The sequence below is a fragment of the Ahaetulla prasina genome, chromosome 6 (assembly GCF_028640845.1).
Source record: "Ahaetulla prasina isolate Xishuangbanna chromosome 6, ASM2864084v1, whole genome shotgun sequence".
NCBI lineage: Eukaryota > Metazoa > Chordata > Lepidosauria > Squamata > Colubridae > Ahaetulla > Ahaetulla prasina.
The window spans coordinates 65,845,711-65,872,960 of NC_080544.1; the positions used below are offsets into that span (position 1 = coordinate 65,845,711).

General features: G+C 35.7%; 1 protein-coding gene across 8 annotated transcripts in view; it reads left to right on the top strand.

Moving 5' to 3' along the window:
- STAG1 (STAG1 cohesin complex component) overlaps positions 1-27,250 on the top strand; it is a 205,295-nt gene that overhangs the window by 156,052 nt on the left and 21,993 nt on the right. For all 8 annotated transcript variants that reach the window (XM_058189328.1, XM_058189325.1, XM_058189326.1 and 5 more), the window contains 12 exons: positions 2,984-3,091; positions 6,077-6,191; positions 7,944-8,061; positions 10,658-10,761; positions 11,743-11,835; positions 11,924-12,013; positions 12,449-12,652; positions 15,111-15,181; positions 15,579-15,666; positions 17,082-17,162; positions 20,621-20,713; positions 25,699-25,873. In XM_058189328.1, coding sequence (XP_058045311.1) covers positions 2,984-3,091; positions 6,077-6,191; positions 7,944-8,061; positions 10,658-10,761; positions 11,743-11,835; positions 11,924-12,013; positions 12,449-12,652; positions 15,111-15,181; positions 15,579-15,666; positions 17,082-17,162; positions 20,621-20,713; positions 25,699-25,873 — 1,340 coding nt within the window. The remainder of the gene's footprint in view (positions 1-2,983; positions 3,092-6,076; positions 6,192-7,943; positions 8,062-10,657; positions 10,762-11,742; positions 11,836-11,923; positions 12,014-12,448; positions 12,653-15,110; positions 15,182-15,578; positions 15,667-17,081; positions 17,163-20,620; positions 20,714-25,698; positions 25,874-27,250) is intronic.

Genomic DNA, 27,250 nt, shown 5'->3' on the forward strand with positions numbered 1-27,250 from the left:
TGATTAAATTATCTTTCCATTGATATATAATTTTATGGTACTACTCCAAAAAAATAAGTGGTGTTATTAGCCATCAAACCTCAAAAATCCACTTTTTCCAAAAGTTTTCCACAATTTTGGCCGCTACTGTAAATCAATTGTAAAAGGCAGCTTTGCTTGGTACAGCTTACATCCTGAAACAATACTTTTATTGTTAAACAACAAGATCTGCTTATCCCAGTTCTTTGGGGAGTACTCAATAGGTGGACAAAAATGCCAAATCCAGTCTATAAACATTTGGCTGAGTATGCACCCAACCATCATAATAAAACTTGTACTCTAACCAACTCTCATTGATTCACAACAAACAAAGTATAGTTCCATTAAGAATAAAATGAAAGGTAAAGAAAAAAGATAAACTATGGCCAAGTGTGACATACAGATGGAATTGAGGGAAAGGTTTCAGTTTGTCACCAAAGCCCTGCTCTGTCCTTCAATTTTAAAAGATGTTGTGTCTCGTCCGATCTCACCACAGCCGGAGTCTTCTTATCTGCTTCCGAACACGGAGGAATGTCCTAGTATGCCTCCCGGCCCCAGCCCTGGCTCCATGCCCAGACAGGCTGAAGAGGAGGAAATAGTTCCAACCCCCAGCTCTGGCTCCATGCCCAGGCAAACGGAGCAACTAGACCCCTCCCCCTCCTCCACAGCATGTGAGCCTGAGGGAGGTCAATTGCCAACAGCTGCCGACTGGAGTGACCCTCACATCAGAAGACTTGATAGGTGGAGGCAACAGAAGGAAGGGAGGGGCAGGCCTGGATAAGTGCTGAGTCATGGAGCCACACCCCATGGCCTATATAAAGGATCTACTTTCTGGCATTCTCTGAGTCAGGCAAAGTCTAAACATATCTTGCTGAAGTCACTTTCTGGTCTCCTGCCTGCCCTGAGGACTTTGCTAGGACTTTGGCAGAGCTGCAGAGGCATGCCTGATTCGGATTTCCCTGACCCAGCCGTCAGCGGAGGAGTGGGACACGACAAAAGATTAGAGCTTGATTATTCAATCTTGATCATGATATAGATTGAACCGTATTGCACCAAGATGCATCCTTGCCTGACATATCTGCTGTAATTTTTATCTAAAAGATAAAGTCAAAAGCAAATCTGAAATCAATAAAAGCTGCTGGTAGTTCAGATCCTGGCCTAAAAGTATATTTTTTATCAGATGCTAAAAAATAAAAGTGATCTAAGACCGGGCACTAGAACCTGCTTGCCTGTTTTCTGATTCAACTAAATCTGAGAGTTTATTATGAAAATGCTTAGCATGCAATTTGCTAAGGAAGCTATTTAGCTACCTTTTTTTGGAACTCTCCTTTGGAATCAGTGCCTTATTGTCTGTAAATATAAATAAGGAGATAGGACAAAAGTCCATCACTCTAGGTTACCCCTAAATAATTTCAATATTGATAAATTAATTGCCTTGAGCTTTGCCATGCCTAAGTTGTTTAACAACATACTTTTAAGTCGGTTGCAAGATCCACTGTGAAAACCATCTCATATTAAACTCTAGATCGGGTTTATCTAGATCTTCCTGCAAATATAATGCCCAAAATTATCCTTCCCCAGTGAAGCTGTTGTAAAAAAAGAAGAGAAAGAAAGGCTGTTGGGGGAGAGGGATGGAGGAGTTGTGTTTTCAGATGTGAAAACAAACCTGTATTCTTACACCAAGAAGGCAAAATTACATGATGCTGACTTTATATTTTTGAAAGCAGTGATTAATTCCTTCCTAGCCTCATCATTTATAATCAAACCAAGATTGGGCAAAGTCTCTAGTATTTAGGGTTTTTTACACTCATTTAGTTGAGTAGTACCGACTAGAAAAGTTAATTCAATTTATGGCACTCGACATAATTGTCTACAGGCCACCCTTCAACTAGGGTAAATCAAATTTGGGAGGCTATCCAGACATAAATGTTTTGTACCTCTGCTGTACTTTATTCCCATCAGCTTTTTAAAACTTTCATACTTTAGAGAAAAGTGTTCAGATAAAATTAGTTTTTCATTAGTTTTCAAAATTATTTGCTATGATATCTGCAGTTCATAACAATTTTTTTCCTTGTTGAGACTTGACATTAGAATAATGCCAGGTTCTATATGAGCCTTGTTCATTCATGGATGTTCATTACTAGACAGGTTTAAGGAGTGTTTTATATTGGTAACACACATCACAGATATATATGTTACATGATTTTAATTTAAAATTAAAATGAAATGTTAAAATAAAACATACATTTTGATGTAATTTAAAATTTTAGTCTCTTGTCAGACAGATTTATTTGCTGAATTCATTGGATACTTACAGATAGCTTGCATATAAATGGCATACAGAATTGTCTCTTCATAGAACAATATTTATTTAGGAAAGCAAACTCGGGTTCATTTTGTAAAAATATACTCTGGAGTACTCTGGATCCAGACAATCCTTGAACAGAGCTCAGTTCATGGAAATGATGTGCCCTAATGCCTGCTTCAGGGAAGAACAATTGTAGATGGACATGCATCCTATAACAGCCCGAAAAATCTCTCGCAAACTAAGTAATATGGGAAATAGTTTGAAGGACTCTGGAAGTAATAGAAGATTGATGAAAATCAGCTCTGTTTTTTTGCAGTAATGAGAACCTACACAGGCTTCAATGCTCCTTCATTAATAGAAGAGCATCTTCAATAACCATTTTGGATTAATGAGTATCTTTGATTGTGTATTTGGATTTGCATATGCATAAATAAAGTATTACGGTCTCATAATAATTTTTGCTTGGAATATACTTTTAGTGTAATGTGCATGGCATAATTCAATGCCTGCTGTCCATATAAAAACCTGGACTAAAGCCAGTCAATTTTTCATGAGGCCTACTTTAATTTTGAAGATACGATTTATTCTAAGGTAACTTAACAAGTATGGTAACATTGAGTAGTTTTCTTGAACTTAATGTGTTATTTCTTCATTCAGTGGAAGTGAAGAAGCTTTGTCCAATGAAGACTGTGAGAATGTTTATCATTTGGTATATTCGGCACATCGGCCTGTTGCTGTAGCAGCAGGGGAATTCCTTCACAAAAAGTAAGTCTGTATTCATTGTCTGAATATTAATGTTTCAGTGGCTAACCCTTGTTTAAAGATGTTTGTTTTCAGGTTAGTTTTTGTTTGATGTGTCATCTTAGAGATGCAATTTATAGTGAGATGTTGTTTTGTATTAAATAATTTTGACTGAGACCCTTTATGTGCACACTTGAACTCCCTTGACTCATTAATAATCCCAGTGATAGCCCTGGATAAGATTGCCCTCTTTCTGAAAAGCAGATCTGAGAGTTGTCGTGGACTCAGTCCAAAATGGATTAATTCAGGTTATTTACCCTAACTAGGATGCAGCACCAGTTGTGGTGATATCCAGACTATGAGACTCTGTTAAGAGCGACTTATGCCAGATCAATAAATGCTGAGATTATTGTAACTTGTTTCACATGTAGCCGGCTGGAAATTGCAATTGATAACATAATGTGGTTTCCACATTATAATAATAAAGATATTCCATTCTCTGAATTGGTTACAGATTTCCAAGAGTAATGAATAGAGTAGAGTAGAATAGAATAGAATAGAATAGAATAGAATAGAATAGAATAGAATAGAATAGAATAGAATAGAATAGAATAGAATAGAATAGAATAGAATAGAAGACTTTGGAGGTCTTCTAGTCCAGCCCCCTGCTCAGCAGGAGAACCTATACTATTTCAGATAAGTGACTGCCTAGTTTCTTCTTAAAAACCTCCAATGATGGAGTGCCTATGATTTCTGAAGGCAAGCTATTCTACTAGTTAATTGTCCTCACTGTTAAGAAGTTTCTCCTTGGGTCCAGGTTGTATCTCTCTTTGGTTAGTTTCCAAATATTGTTTCTTGCCTGCCCTCTGGTGCTTTGTAGAATAGTTTGACCCCCTCTTCTTTGTGGCAGCCTCTCAAATACTGGAATACTACTATCATGTTGCCCCTAATTCTTCTTTTCTTTAGACTAGCCAATCCCAGATATGAAGTCGTTCTTCATATGTTTTAGTCTCCAGGCCTTTGATCATGTTAGTTGCTCTTCTCTGAACTTTTTCCAAGGTTTCAACATCTTTTTTTAGTATGGTGAATTCAGAGTGTTGGGCTTTTTTTAAAGTAGTTTTTGATCTGGGACAACATATTCATTCAACAAAACATTTGTTTGTATTTATCATTTATAAATTGGGAAATTAGAGTCACAATTTGCAACACTTTCCCCATATGAATAAAACATAAGAAAGCAAAGATATAAAATACATCATTTTGTTACTTATTTATTATTGGTTAAAAAAGCATTGTTAACTACTAACAGTTCCACAGCATTTTTAATGTTGTACCTTTATACTACAGATTGTGACAAGTGGAATGCTTGCTATTTGGAATGCTGGTTATGAGTCCCAGAATAAAAAACATTACAGTTTATCCACCTTTAACAACTATTCGCAGTTATGTGATTAAAAAAGTAACTTTGTGAATAATCCTTAGCATCTACAACCCTAGACAGTTTATAAAACCAAAAAGATAAAGTAAGATCATAAGACTTGTGTAAGCACAGTCAGTTCAGTTAGTGCCCATTTGCTGAACAACCAATTTGCCTGTCCCAATTGTGATCACCAAACCAGGATTACTTATAATCCTCATTAATCGTAACTGTAACTGCTCTGTGATGAAGTAGTAGTGGTGTGGGTGATGGTGATTATCATGATCATATACTTTTCACTGGCAGATTTGAGTCATTGAATGCTGATTTTCTGTACTCTTCAGTAACCTTTTATGGATCTACAAATTGTTCATCTTTGTTAGTTTATAGAATAAGGACCCCTCAGTTCAACCAATGATGAATGACTAAAGATCTCCTTGCATTTTGCCTATTGATGGCTGATTTGTGTTTGCACATATAATATGTCTGTGTAAATTTGTCATATTTTATTCACTGATTTGCCTTGTTTTAATCTATAGGAACAACATTCTAAATAAAGGACTCAGTTTGGAATGTGATCTGCAAATTACTCTTTATCATTGTGAATTATTTCATTATCCAGGGTTTCTGAGTAGGAATATGGTATACTGTAGTTCCAGATGTGGTGGTGGTTCAGAAAAGAATGTCTAGACCACTACAAACCACTCTTAGTTCAGAAGATTAAGTCCAGAAAATATCTCAATGACCCAAGGATAAAGATAAAGAATAATTAGGCGTAGTCCTGGGAAGAACTAAAATATTCAATTTTAGTATTTTAGTCTTTACCCTGTCACATTTATATCATTACAATCCCACATTTGATAAGATAAAAATACATCTAATCTTTTTGCCATAGGATGAACCCAAGAATACCCATTAATGTGAGACAGGATGTATTAGAACATTACTTTTCAAAAGGCTTTTGAAAGCCAAAAAAAGAGAAAAACAACCCCAATTAATCCCAAAGAGTTTGTTAATTTCCCTTGTGTTTTATTTTGAATTTTCTCCCAAAGGAAGGCTGTGAGATTGCTTATAGCCAATAAGTGATATGAATCATATTTTATATTCTGTAAACTTAACATTCTGATAGACCAAGAAGTATTAAGTCCATCTTCATCTTGATCTTCATATTTTGTTTTATATTCCCTTCTGTAAGATATCATCGAAATATTTACAATTTCAAATTGGACCACCGTTTTAATATTCCAGATGGTGTATTTATAAATTATTTTTCACCAAGCCTTTCTTTCTCCTCTTTGCACATCTCTTTTATATTACTTTTATAAAGAGTCTTTTATGGGGAATTAGCAGAGCAGTATTAAGATTCTGATCATTTATAATTTTAACCATGAATAGTGTTCCACAGTTCCATAAGCAAAAAAAAGTGTGGTTTGGGTGATATTTACATATTATTTTTATTTGACTGGAGAAAAATATGTGCTAGTAAATACCTCCCTTTGTTGACTCAAATGAAGAAATACATTTGTTGCTAGAGCATTGCATTAAAAATAGATTAAAAAATTATTAAAATAAAAGGTGTTATCTTTTTATAGACTATTTAGTCGGCACGATCCTCAAGCAGAGGAAGCACTAGCCAAGAGAAGAGGACGGAATAGTCCAAACGGGAATCTTATTAGGATGCTGGTTCTTTTCTTTCTTGAAAGCGAGGTAAAATTAATTTATGTTCAATTTTATTTAAACTGATCAGTTTTAACAACTTTTTTCAATTAGCATTATTTTAGACAAATTCCTTGTATGACCCATCACACTTGGCCAGTCTCCTCTTCTCTTCTCTTCTCTTCTCTTCTCTTCTCTTCTCTTCTCTTCTCTTTTCTTCTCTTTTCTTCTCTTCTCTTCTCTTCCCATTCCCATTCCCATTCCCATTCCCATTCCCATTCTCATTTATTTTTAGTTCTATTTAAATCTATTTATTGTGACTAAAAATCTGTTACCAGATAAGCCTTATTGTAAAATCTGAGTATGTTTTGATCACCAGAATTACTACAAATATTGGAAGTCAGCAGTTTAATTTCATTATTATGAAATAATATCATATTGTATATTGAAGAAAATGCTCAAAACTACAAGTGAAAATGTTTAAATAAAACTTTTTGTTTGCAACTTGGTTCTTTTTTAAAAAAACAAGTTTTTATTGATTTTCTAGTTTCCCCCCCTATACACATACATGATTTATGAACAGAGTATTGGCCATATCATATCTTATACAATTCAATATATTCAAATATATTTTACTTAGTTACAGTTTTTGCCAAAATATTGTTTTTTCATAGTTTTTATTGATTTCCTAATATGCAGCTTCGTTCTAAATCTTAAATAATCTTAAGATTTTTCATACTTTGTAACTTGAAATAAACAAGTTTTTTATAATGAACATATTACAAATTTGAACAGACCACTGAAATATAGTAAGTCACGTTATAAATTATAATGCTATTGGAAAAAAATTATAAATCAGAACTGTGCATGTATGTTAACAGGGTTATACAAGATCATGTTAAATACTATAAAAAAGCAAGAGAGGAAATGATCTTACTTTAGACTTTTACAATTAAATCTGTATTTTTTTCTGATATAATGCCCATCCTACTAATTAAAAAGCGACTTTAAAACTGAATGTGTTTTTCTGTTACTTTTTACAGCCTTTTATTATATGCCAATAAGATGAATTCACTTTCTGTTATTAAATTACCCACAAATGCATTCTTTAATGCAGCATTAAATGCATTTTCAGATATCTGACTTAAATTTATGCGGTTACAAAATATGACAAGGTGCTAAATCACAAAGGTAGCAGATATAAATATTTTTAAAAATTATCTTGGGATAGGATTTCAATACTGTAATGCAACTGCTAAAATTTTTCAAAAATATAATCTTTAATTTGTACTGTAATGACCATTGAAAATAATTACCATATTTTTTAAAGGAAAAAAAAACTCTTCATGGATTGAAAACTAAGTAGACTAGCATTTCATCTGAAAGTGGAGTATTGTATGTTTTGCAAAACTGAGACAATCTGAAATTAAAATTGTACTATCAGTCTACAAAGTGATAAAGATCAAACTGAACTTGTCAATAAGCATGAGAATGATACTTGAAATGTATTTTAATGTGGTTGGGGAACAATAATAGAATCTTGAAAAGATGTCAGAGCCTCTCTCCATTTTAACTTACAACTAATCCAACCAAGGCAGAGTCGCTTTGACTTTGTTTTTTATGTTTTGTACCTTCTCAAGACTCAAATATCTTTTCTGTAACAGCTCGATATTTTACCCTCTCTGAATAAGACTCAAATTCCTTCCCATTTTTTTTACATATTCTTACATAATGCTGCAAATAATACTACAAGTAGTGTCTATGGAAATATCTATAAAGAGATTTGCTTGTTTTAATTTTTAGTTACATGAACATGCTGCTTATTTGGTGGACAGTTTATGGGAAAGCTCTCAAGAATTGTTAAAAGACTGGGAATGCATGACAGAATTGCTATTAGAAGAACCTGTCCAAGGTGAAGAAGGTACTTAACAGGTTTACTTATTTGATTAAAACAACATAGCACTGTCTAGTCCAGTGGCGGGTTTCAAAATTTTTTACTACCGGTTCTGTGGATGTGGCTTGGTGGGCGTGGTTTGGTGGGCATGGCAGGGGAAGGATACTGTAAAATCTCCATTCTGTCCCCAATCCAGCAGAATATTATTGCAAAATCCCCATTTCCTCCCGATCAGCTGGGAATTGGGAGGCAGAGAATAGATGGGGGGCAGAGCTAGTCAGAATTTTTACTACCAGTTCTCCAAACTACTCAAAATTTCTGCTACCAGTTCTCCAGAACTGGTCAGAACCTGCTAAAACCCACCTCTGGTCTAGTCGCTTCCATTTAAGGCAGTGAAATATAGTGGGCTGCTTATTTAATTTCTGCTTTCAGTTTATAATGTTTTGGTCCATTAAAATCAATGATGCAAAGTAATTGGCTTCCATCCAAATCAATCAATGTGACTCTGGACAGCATACAACAGCAAAAATAAACATTAGCAAAAATAACCATACATTATCTTTTTTTTAAAAAAAACTCTTCTAATATATAAAATGGTTAAACCAAAATTTAATTTATTATAAAATTAATTGAAAAAACCAGAAACAAATTCTACTCAACTAAACCGAAATGCTGGAAGAAAAAGCCAAATCTTAATGTGTTTTCTAAAGGCAAGCAGCATTGAGGCCATCATATAATTGGGATGAGGGGAACCAAGAATAGAGGCAACTATCAAAAAGAAACACCTTGAAAGTCAGTAGTATAAGATTCTTTCCCTCACATGGCAAAGCTCCTGGCTTTTATTTTGTATTTTATCAGTATCAAACTTTAGCAGAAATCCAGTTACATCAGTTTTCAAATATTGTAAATATTTATATCTTAAAAGTTTACACTAAGCTGCCTTAGCATTTAATTTTGTATTTAACTTAAACAGGTTCTTAAAGTATTTTGCCAATGTTTATGTTTATTATTACAGAAAAGGGAAATTTTGTTATATCTTGGGCAGCTAAAACTGCAGTCTTTTAACTTAACTTACAAATTTTTTATCAGTATATTCTGAAATATGGCAGTTTATTACTTATAATGTTACCAGGATCTCTTAAACTTTCATATCTCACACAAAGACATACGGAATTTCAAAATATGAAAGCCCTTGTTATGTATTTCATATTTAAATTGGAGTTTCAGGCAATAAAATCTATACCTGAAAAGGGAAGGTGGATAATTTCCCACTCTACGCCTCAGATAGAACCCTCTTCAGAACCCTCAGATAGAACACTCTACAGAAACTGAGCCAAGAATGAGAGTTTGACATCTGAGGGGAATGTGATCGATTGAAGGAGAAAAGGAAAAAGGGAGATACTTCTTTGTAGGATTGCACGACATCTTAGCACATTGTCATCAGAAGTTGAAGAATGATATACGTTCGTATTATTTAAAATCAAAGGAACCACTTCAGTATTATATATGCAACTAAAGTTATCTTGCAATAGATATGATTCATTGTACTTTGATTGATAATGTTGTTTTTATTGTATTTAGAAATATTTATCTTTTAAGGTTTTATTGCTTTTAATATTGCAAGCCTTTCAGAGTCACTTCAAAGTGAGATGGGCAGCAAACAAATTTAATTATAAATAAAATAAATATAAGACTCATAAAAATATGTACATATTACATAGAGATTTAAATAAAGCCAAATAAAATAGACTCTTAAAAATCTTTAAAATATTGGAAGAGCACTTGAGATTTCAATTTAATTAAGTCAGCTTGGAACTGACTGATTTTTTTAAAAACTAGTGGTAAACCATTGATAAATTAACTACAAAATGTATTCAGATTACTTAGCCCAATTAGTCATTGCTAAGCAGTGGAAATAAATGAAATAAACATTTCAGTGGCTAGATAGCATGTTAAGATCAGTTTTATTGAAAAATCTCTGATAAATTCCATTGGATGATGATAAGTTAAAGTTAAAGGAAATAATTATTGTTTTACAAAGAATTTTATTATTTACATAAGAGATAAGCATTTTGGAAACAACTTCTGTCAAACATTATGGGCATGTTAAAAATATATCAGCAATATGTACATTTTGTGTAACTCAGATAAAATTAATTAATTAACAAAACAATTCATAGATAGCATTTTACCCTGTAAGATCATCACATGAGCATGTGCAAGTCTTTTACCTTTCCCATGGATAAGCGAATCACAGGGGTTGTTAAATGAAATCTGGCTTTTCCCATTGAGTTTCCTTGCCGGAAGTTGGCTGAGAAGGTTGCAGATAGTGATCACATGTCCCAGGGATATTGTAACTATTGTAAATACACCCAAATCATGATGAAATCATGATAGTCATAAATGTGAAGTCAATGTATTCAGTGCTTTAGTGACTTGGAACAACACTTTAAAAAAATTGGGGTTTTCTTATTTTCAGTGATATGGCTGCTACTATTACTGCTACAGGTTTTAGAAGATAAAATGATTTGTTGTTTAGAATATTGAGCCAAAAATTGTAGTATTACTTGCATAGATTAGTTGCCACATTTCATTAGTCCATCTATATTCTTTATCTCTGTAGCGATGTCTGATCGTCAGGAAAGTGCACTTATAGAGTTAATGGTATGTACAATTCGACAAGCTGCAGAAGCACACCCTCCAGTGGGCAGAGGAACTGGCAAGAGAGTAAGTTTTTTTTTTTGTTACTTTTGTCTTGGACTTTTTGTATGCATGTTTTTTCAGTGATTTTTAATAATACCTCAATAGGGAAAAAGTGATTGGAAAACATTTATCACAAATTATATTTATAAAATGCAAATTATTGAGATTGTTTTCTAGAACAGTGACAATTCAGATTTTTTTGTAATCATGTTCAGAACATAAAATGTTTGCCTTGATGAGCACTCATAATGAGAATGTGGAGTGCACATCTCAAACATTTGGAGATATACTCAAAGGATTTTTGGGAGGCACATATTTTTGTAACAAAATGGCTTAAGATACTAGAAAATCTGTCAAAGATGTTAAATACTTTGTATTTAGATAACTGTACAGGTAGTCCTTGGCTAATAACCATTCATTCAATAACTGTTCAAAGTAACAACAATGTTAAATAAGGAGGCTTATGACTAATTCTCAAAGTTGCAGCTATAGCAGAATCCCAAGTCACGCTATCACAATTTGGAAGCTTGGCAATTGGCTCACAATTATGACTGTGGTCATGGTCATGTGATTGCCATTTGTAAACTTCACTGCTGGATTCCATCAAGTAAAGTCAATGGTGAAATTGGCAGAAGATCACAAATGGTGGTAACCTGACATCACGCTTAACAGCTGCATAGGATTTGATTAATAACTGCCACCAGAACTGCCATCATAACATAGTGTGGTCACGTGATGTCACATTTTATGATGTCACTTGGTGATGGAGTTGCTAGTCCAATTATTGTCATTAACTGAGGACTACTTATATTCTTTCTTATTGCAGCATTCTTAATGAGAAAATTTTTCTTTCAATTTGGGTTATAATAGTAGTGTCCTATTACAAACCAGCATATTAATTTGCAGATTAATTAAGCTTCTGTATAAAGAAGCCACAATTTATATCTTGATTGGCAATATTTATATTACAACTGTTTATGATGTGACAGTCCCCCTATTTTTCAGGTTTTAACAGCGAAAGAAAGAAAAACTCAGATAGATGACCGGAACAAGCTAACAGAACACTTTATTATTGCACTTCCCATGCTCCTATCAAAGGTTTGTCAATAGAATGTGATTCAGTAATAATAGTTGTATGATTCTTTTTCTAATTTGTGTATTAATTTTCATTTTTTTCTATTCCTAGTATTCTGCTGATGCAGAGAAGGTGGCAAATCTTCTTCAAATTCCTCAATATTTTGACTTAGAAATTTACAGTACAGGAAGAATGGAGAAGGTATAGTGCACCAAAATGGAAAAGTAATCTGACAATTGAAGGGATTTGTCCAGGCAGTCACAAAAAAACAGACGCAACTGAATGAAAACACAGAGACACATGTACCATACACATGGTGCTATGTGCTATGTCATTATCCTTTCAGTCTTCTGACTCCTTGGAATAATTTAATACAGTATTTATTTAAATAGACTCAATTTTACAAATAAAGAAAGAAGTTTGAGTTTTGTTGTGAATATAAATTATATGGCAATGTGAAGAATCTGAATTAAAAGCACAATTATGTTTCCTGTCATCAAATTATATATATATGTTTCCTGACATCAATATATGTTGAAGGTTTTGTAATTATTTGGAATTTTATATTTCTGTGCTCTGTTGTCATGTTTAAGTTATTGCTTCAAGAAATGACCAAAATTTCTCTTTGTTCCACAGCATTTGGATGCTTTGTTGAAACAGATTAAATTCGTTGTAGAGAAGCATGTGGAATCAGATGTTCTTGAAGCCTGCAGTAAAACATACAGCATTCTGTGCAGTGAAGAATATACCATTCAGAACAGGGTTGACATAGCTCACAGCCAGCTCATTGATGAATTTGTGGATCGATTCAACCATTCTGTGGAGGATCTATTAAATGAGGTTTGCTTGTATCCTGTTTTCCCTAGAATAAAATATCTGCCTACACATTAGTACCAGAACATTATTTTAATTATTTAATTTTTTTTTGTTTGCATCCCAGAACATCAAATGAGAACTAAATTTCTATTGTATTGGTGGTATATAAGAGGCCTAGACAGAGGTGGGTGGAAAACCACATGAATATGTTTACCACAGAGAACAATAGAAAAATCTTTTTCTGTTTAAAGATATTGTTATTATAAAGTGAAGTGATGCAAGGAAATTAGTTCCTGACAGTTGGCCATGATGGCACAGTAATTAGAAAGCAGTATTGCAGGCTAACACTGCCTATTGCCAGGAATTCGATCCTGACCAGCTCAAGGTTAACTCAGCCTTCCATCCTTCTGAAGTTGGTAAAACGAGGACCCAGATTGTTGGAGGCAATACTGACTCAGTAAACTGTTCAGAGTGTTATAAAGCACTATGAAGTGATATATAAGTCTAAGTGCTATTGCTGTTAATGATATTGTGATTCTAAAGTGAGGTGATATAAGGAAATTAGTTCCTCACACAGTTATTGCTTCCATTGAGTTTGAAAGTGTAAGAGAAGCCTTCTGTATAGTCAAGAACTCTAATCATACTTCTAATAGATGCATTGTTTCAAATTTGGATAGTTTCCATTATTTTCAACTTATGACCATAAGAGTGACAGGAAAAATTGCTGTTAAGCAGTGATAAGAGCCCGTTGGCGCAGTGGTTAGAGTGTGCAGTACTGCAGGCTACTTCTGCTGACTGCCGACTGCCTGCAATTTGGCAATTCAAATCTCACCAGGTTCAAGGTTGAGTCAGTCTTCCATCTTCTGAGGTGGGTAGAATGAGGACCCAAATTGTTGGGGGCAATATGCTGACTCTGTAAACCGCTTAGAGAGGGCTGTAAAGCACTGTGAAGCGGTATATAAGTGCTATTGATATTGCTAAGTGTGGTATCACAGACTGCACTTGATTTTAAAACCTTTTCTTTGCTGCAGTCGTTAAGCGAATCACCCATGTTATAAGAGACATTATATGACCACTACTTGCAACCTTTAGGCTTCCCTGTTGACCTCACTTCTAGAAGCCAGCTGAGAAGGTTGCAGATGGCAGTCATATGACTGTAGGATGCTGTGACTATCATAAATATATAATGGTTGTCAAGTGCCCAAATCATGATCATGTAACTGTGGGGATGTGCAACAGTGATTAAGTGTGAAGTCCAGTCATAAGTCATTTTTTTCAGCACCATTGTAACTTTGAACAGTTGCTAAATGAGTGGTCATTAAATGAAGGCTACCTGTACATAGAACCCCTTTATTTGGAGAGAGAAAGATTCATGTAACATGAACTTTTATTTCAGAATTAGAATTCAATTAACTTGTAAATATATTTTGTAATTATCTACTCGTGAAATAGGGATAATAGCATATCTAATTTAAATCATATACTAAATTGTTTGTATAATTTAGCCCTTTATATAGCTCAATTTTATAAGTGAACAAAGAATATAAAAGTATTATGTTAAAATTGCAATTTATCTCCAACAATATATGTAATCTTCCAAAGAAGCCATATTTCTTTTTTTAAGTCAATTTTAATCAGTGATCATTTTAGAATAATTAATCAGTGGAACAACTAGCCTCCAGAGATTGTGAATGCTCCAACACCAGACATTTTTAAAAAGAGATTGGATAACCATTTGTCTCAAGTGGTATAGGGTTTCCTGCCTAAGCAGGGGATTGGACTAGAAGACCTCCAAGGTCCCTTCCACCTCTGTTATTCTGTTCTATTCTATTTTAGTATTAATATTCAACTTATTATTTTCTTCAATATTTCCTGAGGTTACCTCACACTTGATACTAAGTATGGTATTTTCTTTTCTTTTTCAAAATCAGAAAGAGTTGATTTGTGCACCTCAGAATGAAAATGAGGATTTTTTTTCTAGGAGCATTATCTAATCATAGATGTATTGCCGTATATGATCTGATTCCTTAATTCCTGTCAAGCATATACAGTTTTTTCATGCATACTTGTATTTGGCAGATCAAATTTATATTTAAATTCATCAGTCATGTAACAATGCATAGGAGAACCTTACTTGGGGTTCAGTGCTGAATCCTGAAGGTATGTATATGTGAGACATGTAGTTCAAAAATCCTGTTGATCATTAGGATCTGTGTAATATTAGGATATTGGAATATTTGGAAATGGTAACTTTGGTGAAATTTTAAAAAATGGTAAGGTGTCATGCTAGGCCACTTCTCCAGCAAGGACTGGATTTGAGAATCAGTTTGAGATTTTGTAAACCTTTTTGAGTTTAGTTTCTGAAATACAAATTGATACAAATTCTCAACAGCCATTACTGTACATAGGTAGGAATCTACACTTAAACATAAGTGTAATATATAAATTGCTCAGCCCATGATCCAGTTTGTTCTATTTCCAGGGAGAAGAAGCTGATGATGATGATGTATACAATGTTCTTTCCACTTTAAAGAGATTAACATCATTTCACAAGTATGTGGCTTTATGAAGTTTTATAGTTATTTAAAAATGGTCAGTCATTTATACTGCCATGAAAAAATAAGCAAAAAAATAAGCAAGATTGGAAGTTTTCTATTGTTAGAATAGATAGAAAGATAAACTTAGAATGTGTGTGTGTGTGTATATCTATCTATCTATCTATCTATCTATCTATCTATCTATCTATCTATCTATCTATCTATCTATCTATCTATCTAAAAAACAGCTACTTTATGCAAGATGTAGGGAAGAAACTCCACAGTTTAAGAAATCATATAGTTTATATGTTGTACTTAAACTCCTAATTAATAACAGTGATTTTATTACTGCATTTGTTCAATCTTTACTATATATGTTTGTTTATCTAATGCATTTTTAATTTCTCTCGAAGCGCTCATGACCTTACAAAATGGGATTTGTTCAGTAACTGCTACAGGTTATTGAGAACTGGAATTGAACATGGAGCTATGCCAGAACAGGTAAATAATAAGTAATGTGTGCTGCTGTATTCATATAATACAATATGAAATGGATTTGGCTGTTCCCCACTAAAGCGGGGGAACATAATAGTACTACAATACTATTAAAGCTGCTTTGACAATTGAGATGGCTAGACAGATGAATGAATGAATGAATGAATGAATGAATGAATGAAGGGCCTCTGGTGGCTCAACAGACTAAGCAGTCTGTTATTAACACAGCTGCTTGCAATTACTGCAAGTTCAAGTCCCACCAGGCCCAAGGTTGACTCAGCCTTCCATCCTTTATAAGATAGGTAAAATGAGGACCCAGATTGTTGGGGGCAATAAAAGTTGACTTTGTATATAATATACAAATGGATGAAGACTATTGCTTAACATAATGTAAGCCGCTCTGAGTCTTCGGAGAAGGGCGGGATATAAATTCAAATTTTAAAAAAAATGAATGAATGAATGAATGAATGAATTTCATGGTTACCAAAAGTCTATTAAATTGAGTTGGACTTAAGCAATTAAGGCACCAGGCTAGAAACCAGGTGACTGTGATTCTAGTCCTACGTTAGGCATAAAAGCCAGCTGGGTGACTTTGAGCCACCCACTCTTTCTCTCTCTCTCTGTCTCAGCCAAAACCACTACACAGGGTTATTGTGAGGAAAATAGGAGGAGGAAGGAGTATTAGGTATGTTCACTGTTTTGAGTTGTTTATAAAAGTAATAAAGGTGAGATGTTTTTAATTAATGTTCTTTACATTCATATCCTTATCTTCATTTGAGGACTGCAAAAGTATAAAATTCTTTATCTCTCCCATAATTTTACCTTCACAACAGTTGTATGAGTGGGTTAGGCCAAACGATAAGATGTGGCCCATAGTGCTTCAAATTAGCTTTATTGCTAAATAGAAATGTGACTACTTTAATCCATGGAAAACAGTATAATTTTCATTAGCAACTTGGTGCTTACACATAGTTCCCTTGGCACCTGATAAGATTTCTTGTCTCCTTTTATTTTTAAAGATTTTTTTAAGTTTGAAAAATAAGGAGAAAAATAAAAGTAAAGAGAAATCGTCATGCTGTTAAGCAAAACATAAATGTCATACTTTTCACTTGAATGTGCTGTAACAAATTAGATGCATGCTATCGAAATAGTTTCAAGTTTGGAACGAGCTACTTTAAACCATACCATACATTTTTAATTTGAGATGCTGAGGCTGTATTTGAGCTTTCCTGGCTTTAAACTATGCAATTAAAATTTCAATTGATTGTAGCTATTATTTGTCCTCCATCTCAAGAATTATTAAACTGGTCCTTTGCATAGTCTTAAAATCCTCTAAATACGTTGTTTGCAAACAATAATTCATAATTGCTGCAAACTGTACAAACTTCATACTTATTTGTCTGCTGTGAATTTTGTTTCAGATAGTGGTTCAGGCTCTTCAGTGTTCCCATTATTCTATTCTCTGGCAGCTGGTAAAAATTACAGAAGGATCTCCTTCAAAAGTAAGATACTATGGATCACATTATTTCTAACACTGGGAAATAGTTGAATTGATTGTCTTACATTCTTTCATAAATTCCCTACTTCTGGCATCAACAAAAGAATATTTACTGTATACAGTTAATGGCCAATTTGCAGTCAACTGTTCAAAGTTACAACAGCACTGAAAAAACTGACCTTCAACCAGTTCTTGCACTTGGAACTGTCGCAGCATTCCCACAGTCACATGATCAGATTTGGCAACCAGCATGTATTTTACGACAGTTACAGCATTGCAGGATCACATGGCCATTTGCGACCTTCCAAGCCAGCTTCCAAAAAGCAAAGTGAATGACGAAAGTTGGATTCACTTAACGACTGTGTGATTCACTTAATAACTGCAGTGACTCACTTAACAACCATGTTGCTAGCAATAGAAACATTGGTCTAAAATGGGGACATAAGTCAAGGACTGTAATAGCAGGGGTGAAATCTAAACATTTCCCCAACCGGTTCTGTGGGCGTGGCTTAATTGGTGGGCATGGCTTGGTGGTCAGATGGCTGGGTGGGCGTGGCCAATAACAATAAATAATAAAAATAATAAAGTATACAAAACAATAAGTGGTACCAAAACCCATCTTTCACACTTTACACACACACAACACAACACAACTGACACACACACAATGTAAAAGCAGCTGCACTTCACACAAAATGGCCTTTGCAACAAGCAAGAACCTCACACAGCCACAAAAAGCTCAAAAACCAACTTTCACACTTTACACACACACAACACAACTGACACACACACACAAAATGCCACATACAGCTTTGTGAGATTTTGTGTGTTTGTGTAGTTAGAGTGAAACACTACAGAAACACACCAAATCTCAAAAAGCTGCACAAATATTTTATTTTATTTTATTTTATGTATATTTTTTAGATCAGGGGTCTCCAACTTTAGTAACTTTAAGGTTTGTGGACTTCAATTCCCAGAGTTCCTTAGCCAGCAAAGCCAGCCAGCATTAGTTGCTCGCTGAGGAAATAGATTAGCTAGCAACTCTTTCTGCCTGGTGCTGAAAGTGAAAGTGCTCCTTTCAGGCTAGGAAAGCCATGTGTTAGATCAGTAATCAGGTAAGTGCCTTAGAATCTCTTAAAAGGAAGTGTTCTGCTTGTAGAAAACATGTTTTTTAAGGTTCTGCTGATGAGGAACTCAGGTGAGATCGCCAGAGGAGCCTTTAAAAAATTTTTTTTTAAAGTTTAAAGGCTCTGCTGATCTCAGCTGAGGGGCAGGATCCTCAAAGGCTTTTTTTTACTTTTAAAGGCATGTTTTCGGCTGAAGAAAAACTGCTTTTAAAAGTAAAAAAAAAACCTCTGCTGATGGTGCGACTCAGCAGAGGCGGGGGGGCGGGGCCAGGGATTTTTGCCACCAGTCCTCCGAACCAGCCGCCGCCATTACTACCAGATCCGGCGAGCCAGTCCAAACCAGGAGCATTTCACCCCTGCTGTAATACATTTTGCTTTTCAATGAGTCCCTAAGCATATGTTACATGTTTTTCACTAGAGCTTTCAAGGGTCATGGCTGCAGTTGAGAATTACTATTCTATGTAATTTGAGCTGGGATTTTTCTTGCATTTTAACGGAAATATTAATGCATTTCCACTTAAGACCACTGTAAGATTACAGCCCTCATGTCTACCTTCTTAGCTGAATATCATGGTTCCCACTTATATACAATGAGAAAAGTTATTATTTTTCTTCATCCAGTCTGTATATATAAATTTGTATATATAATTAACATAACTAGAATAGAAGAATAATCATTTGAAAAACATTTTATTGTGAAACTTCAATAGTATGTACATGATTCATTAGCTGAAGTTCTTATATCACATAAAGTTTCCTCATGGTCTAACTCTCTGGAAATGAAAAACAGTTGCCATGGTAGAATCACATTTTTAGTGTATGGATTTTGAAATTACATCTTCATGTGAATAAAAATATGTACAAAAATGCTTGATTCCCACAAATTATGGAAAACTTTTTTATCCAGATACATTGTTTTTCCCTATTATTTTATACTCGCAAAATCCATTCTGTTTTCTTAAATGCTATTACTACTTTCCTAGATATTGTTGAAAAGTAGGTAGCCCTTGATGTGTGACGACAATTTGGACCAGAAAATTTGTTGTGGTGCAGTCATTGACCAAATCTGATTTTATGACCTTTTATCCACAGTTGTCATTAAGTGAGACATCACATAATCATGACTTGTGACTTTCCCTGCTGGCTTTCCTATTGACATAGCTTGTCAAAAGCCAGCTGAAAAGATTGAAAATGGCAGTCATGTGACCCTAGGACTCTTCTACTATTGGAAATGAGAGCCAGTTTCCAACCACCCAGATCATGTGATTGGAGGATCACTACAATGGCTTTAGTTGTGAACACTGGTTATAAGTCATTTTTTTCAATGCTGTTGCAACATTAAACAGTCAATAAATAAGTTGAGGGCTACCTATATGTTTACTTCCCAGCCCTTTTGATGTTTCTGGTAGGGCATCAGAAAGAGCAGAGAAGGCTGAAGATAGTGTAGGCAGGCTGCCAAGTGCCCAAGTTTTGACTACATGAGTATGGGGGCACTGCAGTGGTCATAACTTTGGGGATCAGTCATAAGTCCATTTTTTAGCACCATCATAACTTTGAACAATTATTAACAATATTAGTTGAGGACTACCTATTCATTGAATAATATGATTTGGTCATGTCTGGTTTTGGTTTCATTTTGGAATTATATTGTAAGATATATTGATAAATATATAGATAGAATTTTCAAGTTGTTAATGACTCTTTTTGAGGAAGGTTGTTTATATTGGGCATGTAAATTCGCCAAGGGAGTTATATTGAGAGGTTGGAAAAGTACTGTTAACCAGATACCATAGTCTTGATTCAGAAGTATTTAATATTTCTCGTTTTGAAATTATTTTCTACTAATTAAAAATGGGCATAATACATTTCATTTTGGGCATGATATCTCTTTTATGTCCTATAAGAATAGACCTTTTTATGTATATTTTGATAAATTGTTATTGATTATATGAATAAGTGATTTATTGTAATGATTTATATTAATAGTATATTGTTTAGGTTTATTTGTCTATTTTATTTTATTTCTTCTTGATATTTTCTTTTGCTTGGTATTATCATTTCATAATAGGAAAGAAATCTCTTAAATATTCCCTTCTTAGGCACCGAAACACAACTTTAAAACTATGTATTGCAGTAACTCTGTTCCATCACTTTCCAAATCTGCTTACTGCGGGTCTATTTTATTCTTGGATTTTATTATTTAAATTGTGATATTGTGAGCCAATTTAGAGGCGCCATCTGCAGCTATTATTCCACAGTACTTTTTCTCTCTGTCTATTCCTGAAAATGTTGACTGATACTGAAAATCGGATAATTGTTCATATGTTTCTTCTAGGAAGATTTATTGGTATTAAGGAAAACAGTCAAATCATTTCTGGCTGTCTGCCAACAGTGTCTGTCAAATGTCAACACTCCAGTAAAAGAGCAGGTAACAGAAATCAGTTAAATACATAAAACGTGATGACAGTATTTTACAAACTGTTATATATTTTATTTCCTACAAAAATTAAGTCCTAATCTTTCTTGATCAATTTGAATGATTTATAAACTTTTAACATTTCTTCTTATTTAATTTTGCCTATTCTGGGAGCCTTTTATGAAGGCTAGATGTAATTAGCCTCACAATTAATATGGTTTCATTCTGAATTAAAATTGAGGTCTGGCTAGTTATTGGAAGTCAATAGAGTTCCAGAGTTTATTTCTAATTATGTTTTCATATCAGTTTTCCTATATTTTGCTTCTGGTTTCTCTTACTAATGAAACATGCAAACAAAAATTTAATTGAAACTTTTTGCTAATAACTACTAATGCTCTATCTCTTTCTGATTGCAGGGTAGAAATCATTTACTTTCCTCTTAACTTCCATAAGCACTCTTTTGAGTATATAATATAATAATATACATACATACACACACACACACACACACACACACACATATGTTTTCTGAGGTTTTCGCGGGTGTTTGTATGTAGGTCTTTGGTTATTCGGGTTTTGTCCCGCGTAAAATTGGAAGTGTCTTGGCGACGTTTCGACGAAGTCTCATTCGTCATCTTCAGGCTTCAGCTTTGTGCTTCTGGGAGCAATGTGTGATTGCAGCTGTTTCTTCCTTTTTAACTGCTAGTGGAGGTCTGAACTGATTGGGTGGGAGCTTGACTGTGCTCTGATTGGATGGGGTTTTTTTTTGTGCTCTGATTGGCTGGGGGTGTGTCCTGTTTGGGTGGGGGCTTGGTTGTGCTCAGATTAGTTTGAGTTGCAGGGGGATTTGAGCTGGTGAGCTGCACTGCTGCTGTTTGGCTTCGTGGTCATGGTCGTGCTACATCTTCGTAGTGGGTGTCAGTCTGCTGCATGAATGGATTGGAGGGGTTTGAAATGGCTAATGTTGCAGCTGCGGTCTGGCTTCTGGTCCTTGGTCGTGCTTCCTGATCAGTGTGGGTTTGGGTCTGCTTTCTGAGTGGATGTGTGGTGGTGACATCCTGTGTGAACCTCGTGAGTGTGGGTCTGGTGTCATTCCTCGTGTTAGGGACTCGTTTGTCAATAAGGGCGGGTTTCCAAATGGCTGGTAGGCGGGAGTTATCATCTCGTTTGTTCATGCTGTGTGGGCGTTTTTCTATCTCGATGGCTTCTCTTATTATTCTGTACAAGGAGTATATGAAATCCCATGCACCCCCTGCCCCACCACATACATCGGACAAACCAACAGAAGAATAAGTGCACGCATTGAAGAACACAAGAAGTCAGTCAAAAAAGAGGAACCAACTTCTTCCCTGGTCCAACACCTTAAAGCCACAGGACACGATATTGACTTTAAAAAGACCAGAACTATCGCCAAAACTGAACACTTTAACAACAGAATAATCAGAGAAGCTATCGAGATAGAAAAACGCCCACACAGCATGAACAAACAAGATGATACCTCCCGCCTACCAGCCATTTGGAAACCCGCCCTTATTGACAAACGAGTCCTTAACCCGAGGAATGACACCAGACCCACACTCACGAGGTCCACACAGGATGTCACCACCACACATCCACCCAGAAAGCAGACCCAAACCCACACTGATCAGGAAGCACGACCAAGGACCAGAAGCCAGACCGCAACTGCAACACTAGCCATTTCAAACCCCTCCAATCCATACATGCAGCAGACTGACACTCACTACGAAGATGTAGCACGACCATGACCACGAAGCCAAACAGCAGCAGTGCAGCTCACCAGCTCAAATCCCCCTGCAACTCAGACTAATCTGAGCACAACCAAGCCCCCACCCAAACAGGACACACCCCCATCCAATCAGAGCACACAAAAAAACCCCCATCCAATCAGAGCACAGCCAGGCTCCCACCCAATCAGTTCAAACCCCCACTAGCAGTTAAAAAGGAAGAAACAGCTGCAATCACACATTGCTCCCAGAAGCACGAAGCTGAAGCCTGAAGATGATGAATGAGACTTCGTCGAAACGTCGCCAAGGCACTTCCAATTTTACGCGGGAGAAAACCCGAATAACCAAAGACAGACAGACAGACATACATACATACATACATACATACATACATACATACATACATACATATATATATATATATATATATTTAAATACTTTTAAAAACTTTGCTTGTATTTTTTATAAATCTATCCCTACACGTATACTTGCTGAAATGTTTCTCTTAGTTATAAATGTTCTTCATTAAGAATAGTAATAAACTGGTTTTGAGATACTATTGCATGAGTGCTGCTATAGTGGTTGTAATAACTGCCTAAGGTATCTATTTGAAAAGACATGGAGAAAAGATTATGAGGAAGAAAAGATGCAAATGCTTTTGTTTTTGTATTTTATCTTTATAACAATTACAAGCTAAGATAGAAATGAACTCTTTAAAGAGATACAGATTCATTTCCAGAATATACTGCATTGCTTTTTTGTTGCTGTCATATTTTATATTTATATAAAAAAGCAAATAGACTTGCTGCTTTTCCTAGACATTTCTTTGTCCAAGTGACCTTTCTGGGAAAGGAAGAGGAATCCTAAGAAGCTGATTAGAATGAAATGAATTCAGTAATTTCTATTTTACTGTTTTTAATTTTGGTCCAGAATACTTCAAGAATTATTCCTGGAAATATTACTGCAGGATATAATGTACAGGTCAAGATTCTTTAATTTAATAATTGCACCGTCAGTATCTCTATTTTTTAAAATTATAGCAATAGCCATAGCACTTAGACTTATATACCATTTCATAGTGCTTTACAATCCTCTCTAAGCGGTTTACAGAGTCAGCATATTGCCCCCAACAGTCTGGGTCCTCATTTTATCGACCTCGGAAGGATGGAAGACTGAGTCAACCTTGAGCCTGGTGAGATTTGATCTGCCAAACTGCTGGCAGCTAGTGATCAGCAGAAGTAGCCTGCAACACTGCATTCTAACCATTGTGCCACCATGGCTCTTATAAAATAAAATAAAAATTATATTTTTATTAAGCATTTTTGAGAAAAAAAACATGAACAAAAAAGTCTGTAGAGATTCTCGGTCATCCAGACCATGGTTGTCCCAAAGGTGCTTTTTCAGGAAGCAACTGGACTTTCTTGTTTTTTCTTTTGAAGATGTTTTGCTTCTCATCCAAGAAGCTTCTTCAGCTCTGACAGGATAGTGGGAAATGGAAGGATTTATATTCCTTGCAGACAGCTGGTAATCTGCAACCTTTTAGATGGTTATTGAGGCACTTGGAGATTTATCTGTGTCCTCAGGGTAACCTGAGTAGTGCTCCTGGTTCCTGTAGTCTGCAATTTTTCCTCTGGAAATCCGTTCCTACTCCCACACCATTTATTTATTTATTTATTTATTTATTTATTTATTTATTTATTTATTTATTTATCTATCTATCTATCTATCTATCTATCTATCTATCTATCTATCTATCTATCTATCTATCTATCTATCTATCTATCTATCGTATTTATATACCGCCCTATCTCCCGAAGGACTCAGGGCAGTTCACAGGCAAATAAAAACACATAAATACAGATTAAAATAACAGTTAAAAAACTTATTCTAAAAGGCCGAATGTTTAAAAACAATATAAAAAATAAAACCCATTTAAAACCAATAAATTTAAAATCTAATCCAGTCCTGCGCAGATGAATAAGTGTGTTTTAAGCTCGCGACGGAAGGTTCGGAGGTCCGGAAGTTGACGAAGTCCTGGGGGTAGTTCGTTCCAGAGGGTGGGAGCCCCCACAGAGAAGGTCCTTCCCCTGGGCGTCGCCAGACGACACTGCCTCGCTGACGGCACCCTGAGGAGTCCCTCTCTGTGAGAGCGCACGGGTCAGTGAGAGGTATTCGGTAGCAGTAGGCGGTCCCGTAAATAACCCGGCCCTATGCCATGGAGCGCTTTAAAGGTGGTTACCAAGACCTTGAAGCGCACCCGGAAGGCCACAGGTAGCCAGTGAAGTCTGCGCAGGATAGGTGTCATACGGGAGCCACGAGGGGCTCCCTCTATCACCCGCGCAGCCGCATTCTGGACTAACTGCAGCCTCCGGATGCCCTTCAAGGGGAGCCCCATGTAGAGAGCGTTGCAGTAATCCAGGCGAGACGTCACGAGGGCTTGAGTGACCGTGCATAGGGCATCCCGGTCTAGAAAGGGCGCAACTGGCGCACCAGGCGAACCTGGTAGAATGCTCTCCTGGAGACGGCCGTCAAATGATCTTCCAGAGACAGCCGTTCATCCAGGAGGACGCCCAAGTTGCGCACCCTCTCCATCCATTTAAAGCGTGTTCATCCCAAATTGTATAGATAAAAGTCTGTAGAGATTCTCAATCATCCATTATCTGGACAACCATGACCAGGATGACTGAGAATCTCTACAAACTTATCTATACATAATATTAATATTATATAATAATAACCCAGAAGTGCAGTTATAGCCCAGTCCTCACTATCATTGTCACTCTAATTGCTGCCTAGGAGAAACAGGCCAGCATTGCTGCTGCTGCATTGCAAAAGAATCCTCGACAGATGACAGGCAGAGTTGCGGCCATCACCAAACAGCCAATAAGCCACTTACAAGGCTGCCTCAACCAAAGCTTCTGCTGCCCCGACAGAGCAGCAGCTTCTAATTCATAGATCAAACCAGCTCTCACCTCCTCCAAACCAACAAATAGCTTTACCTCTCTGACATTCCAGAAGCTATTTGAAAATGCTGCAATATTCTGGACCTCCTGACAGCCAGTCTCACCAGTCCAGCTCTCTGCATCTAATAGAGGAGAGTTCAACTATGCACAACTTATTAAAAATTATCCATAAGTTCCTAAAATTCTTAGGTTGTAAAAACGTAAACATATGGGTTTACATTAGAATGTTATATACCTAAGCGTTTTTGACATGTGTAACATAATTGATTAAATTGTTTTTGTATTTCAGGCTTTTATGCTGCTCTGTGATCTCTTGATGATTTTTAGCCATCAGCTGATGAGTGGAGGCAGAGAGGGTCTTCAACCTTTGGTGTTTAATCCAGATTCGAGTCTCCAGACTGAACTCCTTAGCTTTGTGATGGACCATGTCTTTATTGACCAGGATGATGAGAACCAGAGCATGGGCAAGTATTAGTTATCTTGATGTGTACTTATAAATAGTCCCAAATGTTTAGGAAAAAAAACCAGTTTTTTTAATAAGTTGAAAGAACTAGAGAAAATCACAAAATACAAACACCTGCAAATAGAAATAGAATGACTGCGACAAAAGAAAGCAAAGATAGCACCAATAGGTGCTTTGGGTGCAATCCTAAAGAACTGGAGCACCACTTGATAAAAATCTCCATCAATTGCAGAAGGCAGCTTTGCTTGGAACACCTTATGGTCCTGTGACTCTACCTGTAACACCTTCAGTCAAAACATTTGCCTAACCCAGGTCCTGAGAAAGGAGACTTGATAGGTGGATCAAGTCTGTGTGACTAACCATAATACAAATAGCAATAATAAGCTGATCTCTTCAAATGATACTATCTCATGCACAAAAGAGAAAATGTAACAGAATTAAAGTAAGTTCATAGCATTTCTCAAAGATAATAAATGTTTAGGAGAAAAAAATAACAATCAATGGTAATGTTTCTCTTCTCTTTCCCCAACACACTGTGAAACCCAAGTATAGCTAGTAACTATAGAAGACTAGTTGGTACAGATAATCCCCCAGGTACGAAGGTTTCTTTTGTGAATTTTCACAACAAGAAGTTTGTTCATTTACATTAGAAATTCAAAACTGCAATGAAAAAGAGACCTCTGTAGCCACCTGACTTGGATTCAGTCACTGCTGCAATGGTCGCCATTTTTAACTCTGTGACTTACCTGTGCCATTCAGGGTTATGACATACAATTTCCTGAAGCTGGCAGGTTTTTTCTTTTTTTGTCCCTGGACACATGGCCAATCAAGATCCTGTGATTTTTTTCAGTCAGTGCAAGTTTGGGTTTTGTTTTGTTTTGGTTTTTGGTTTTTTTTTGGGGGGGGGAGCGTGAGCTTGAGACCTAGTGCTAGAATTGCTTCTGTTAGTATTTTTAAGTATTCTTTTTTGTTATTCTATAGCACTGTATTGTTGTTTGTAAACACTTTGGGAACTGTTCTGCTTTTTAAGTACTATATTTTGCAAACTGTTGTGTTGTAAGTATAGTACTTCGCAAATATAAAGTTTTTTTGCATTTGCCTTGAAATTGCTTTTAGAAATGCTAGTCAGCATCTACACAAAGCATTCTATAACATTCTGTTTCCTTGCTTTTATTTTGGAGATTAGTGTATTATTGTAATTTGTAGGTTTTATCTTTAAATTGCCTCCAGAAGTTATGGGTGGCCCACCACTGGAAGCTTTTAAGAAGAGACTGGATAGCATTTATCAGAAATACTCTCTTGTGAGAGCAGAGGGTTAAACTAGATGACCTCAAGGTCCCTTGCATCTGTTACTGTTGCAAGCCAAGAGTTCTGTAAA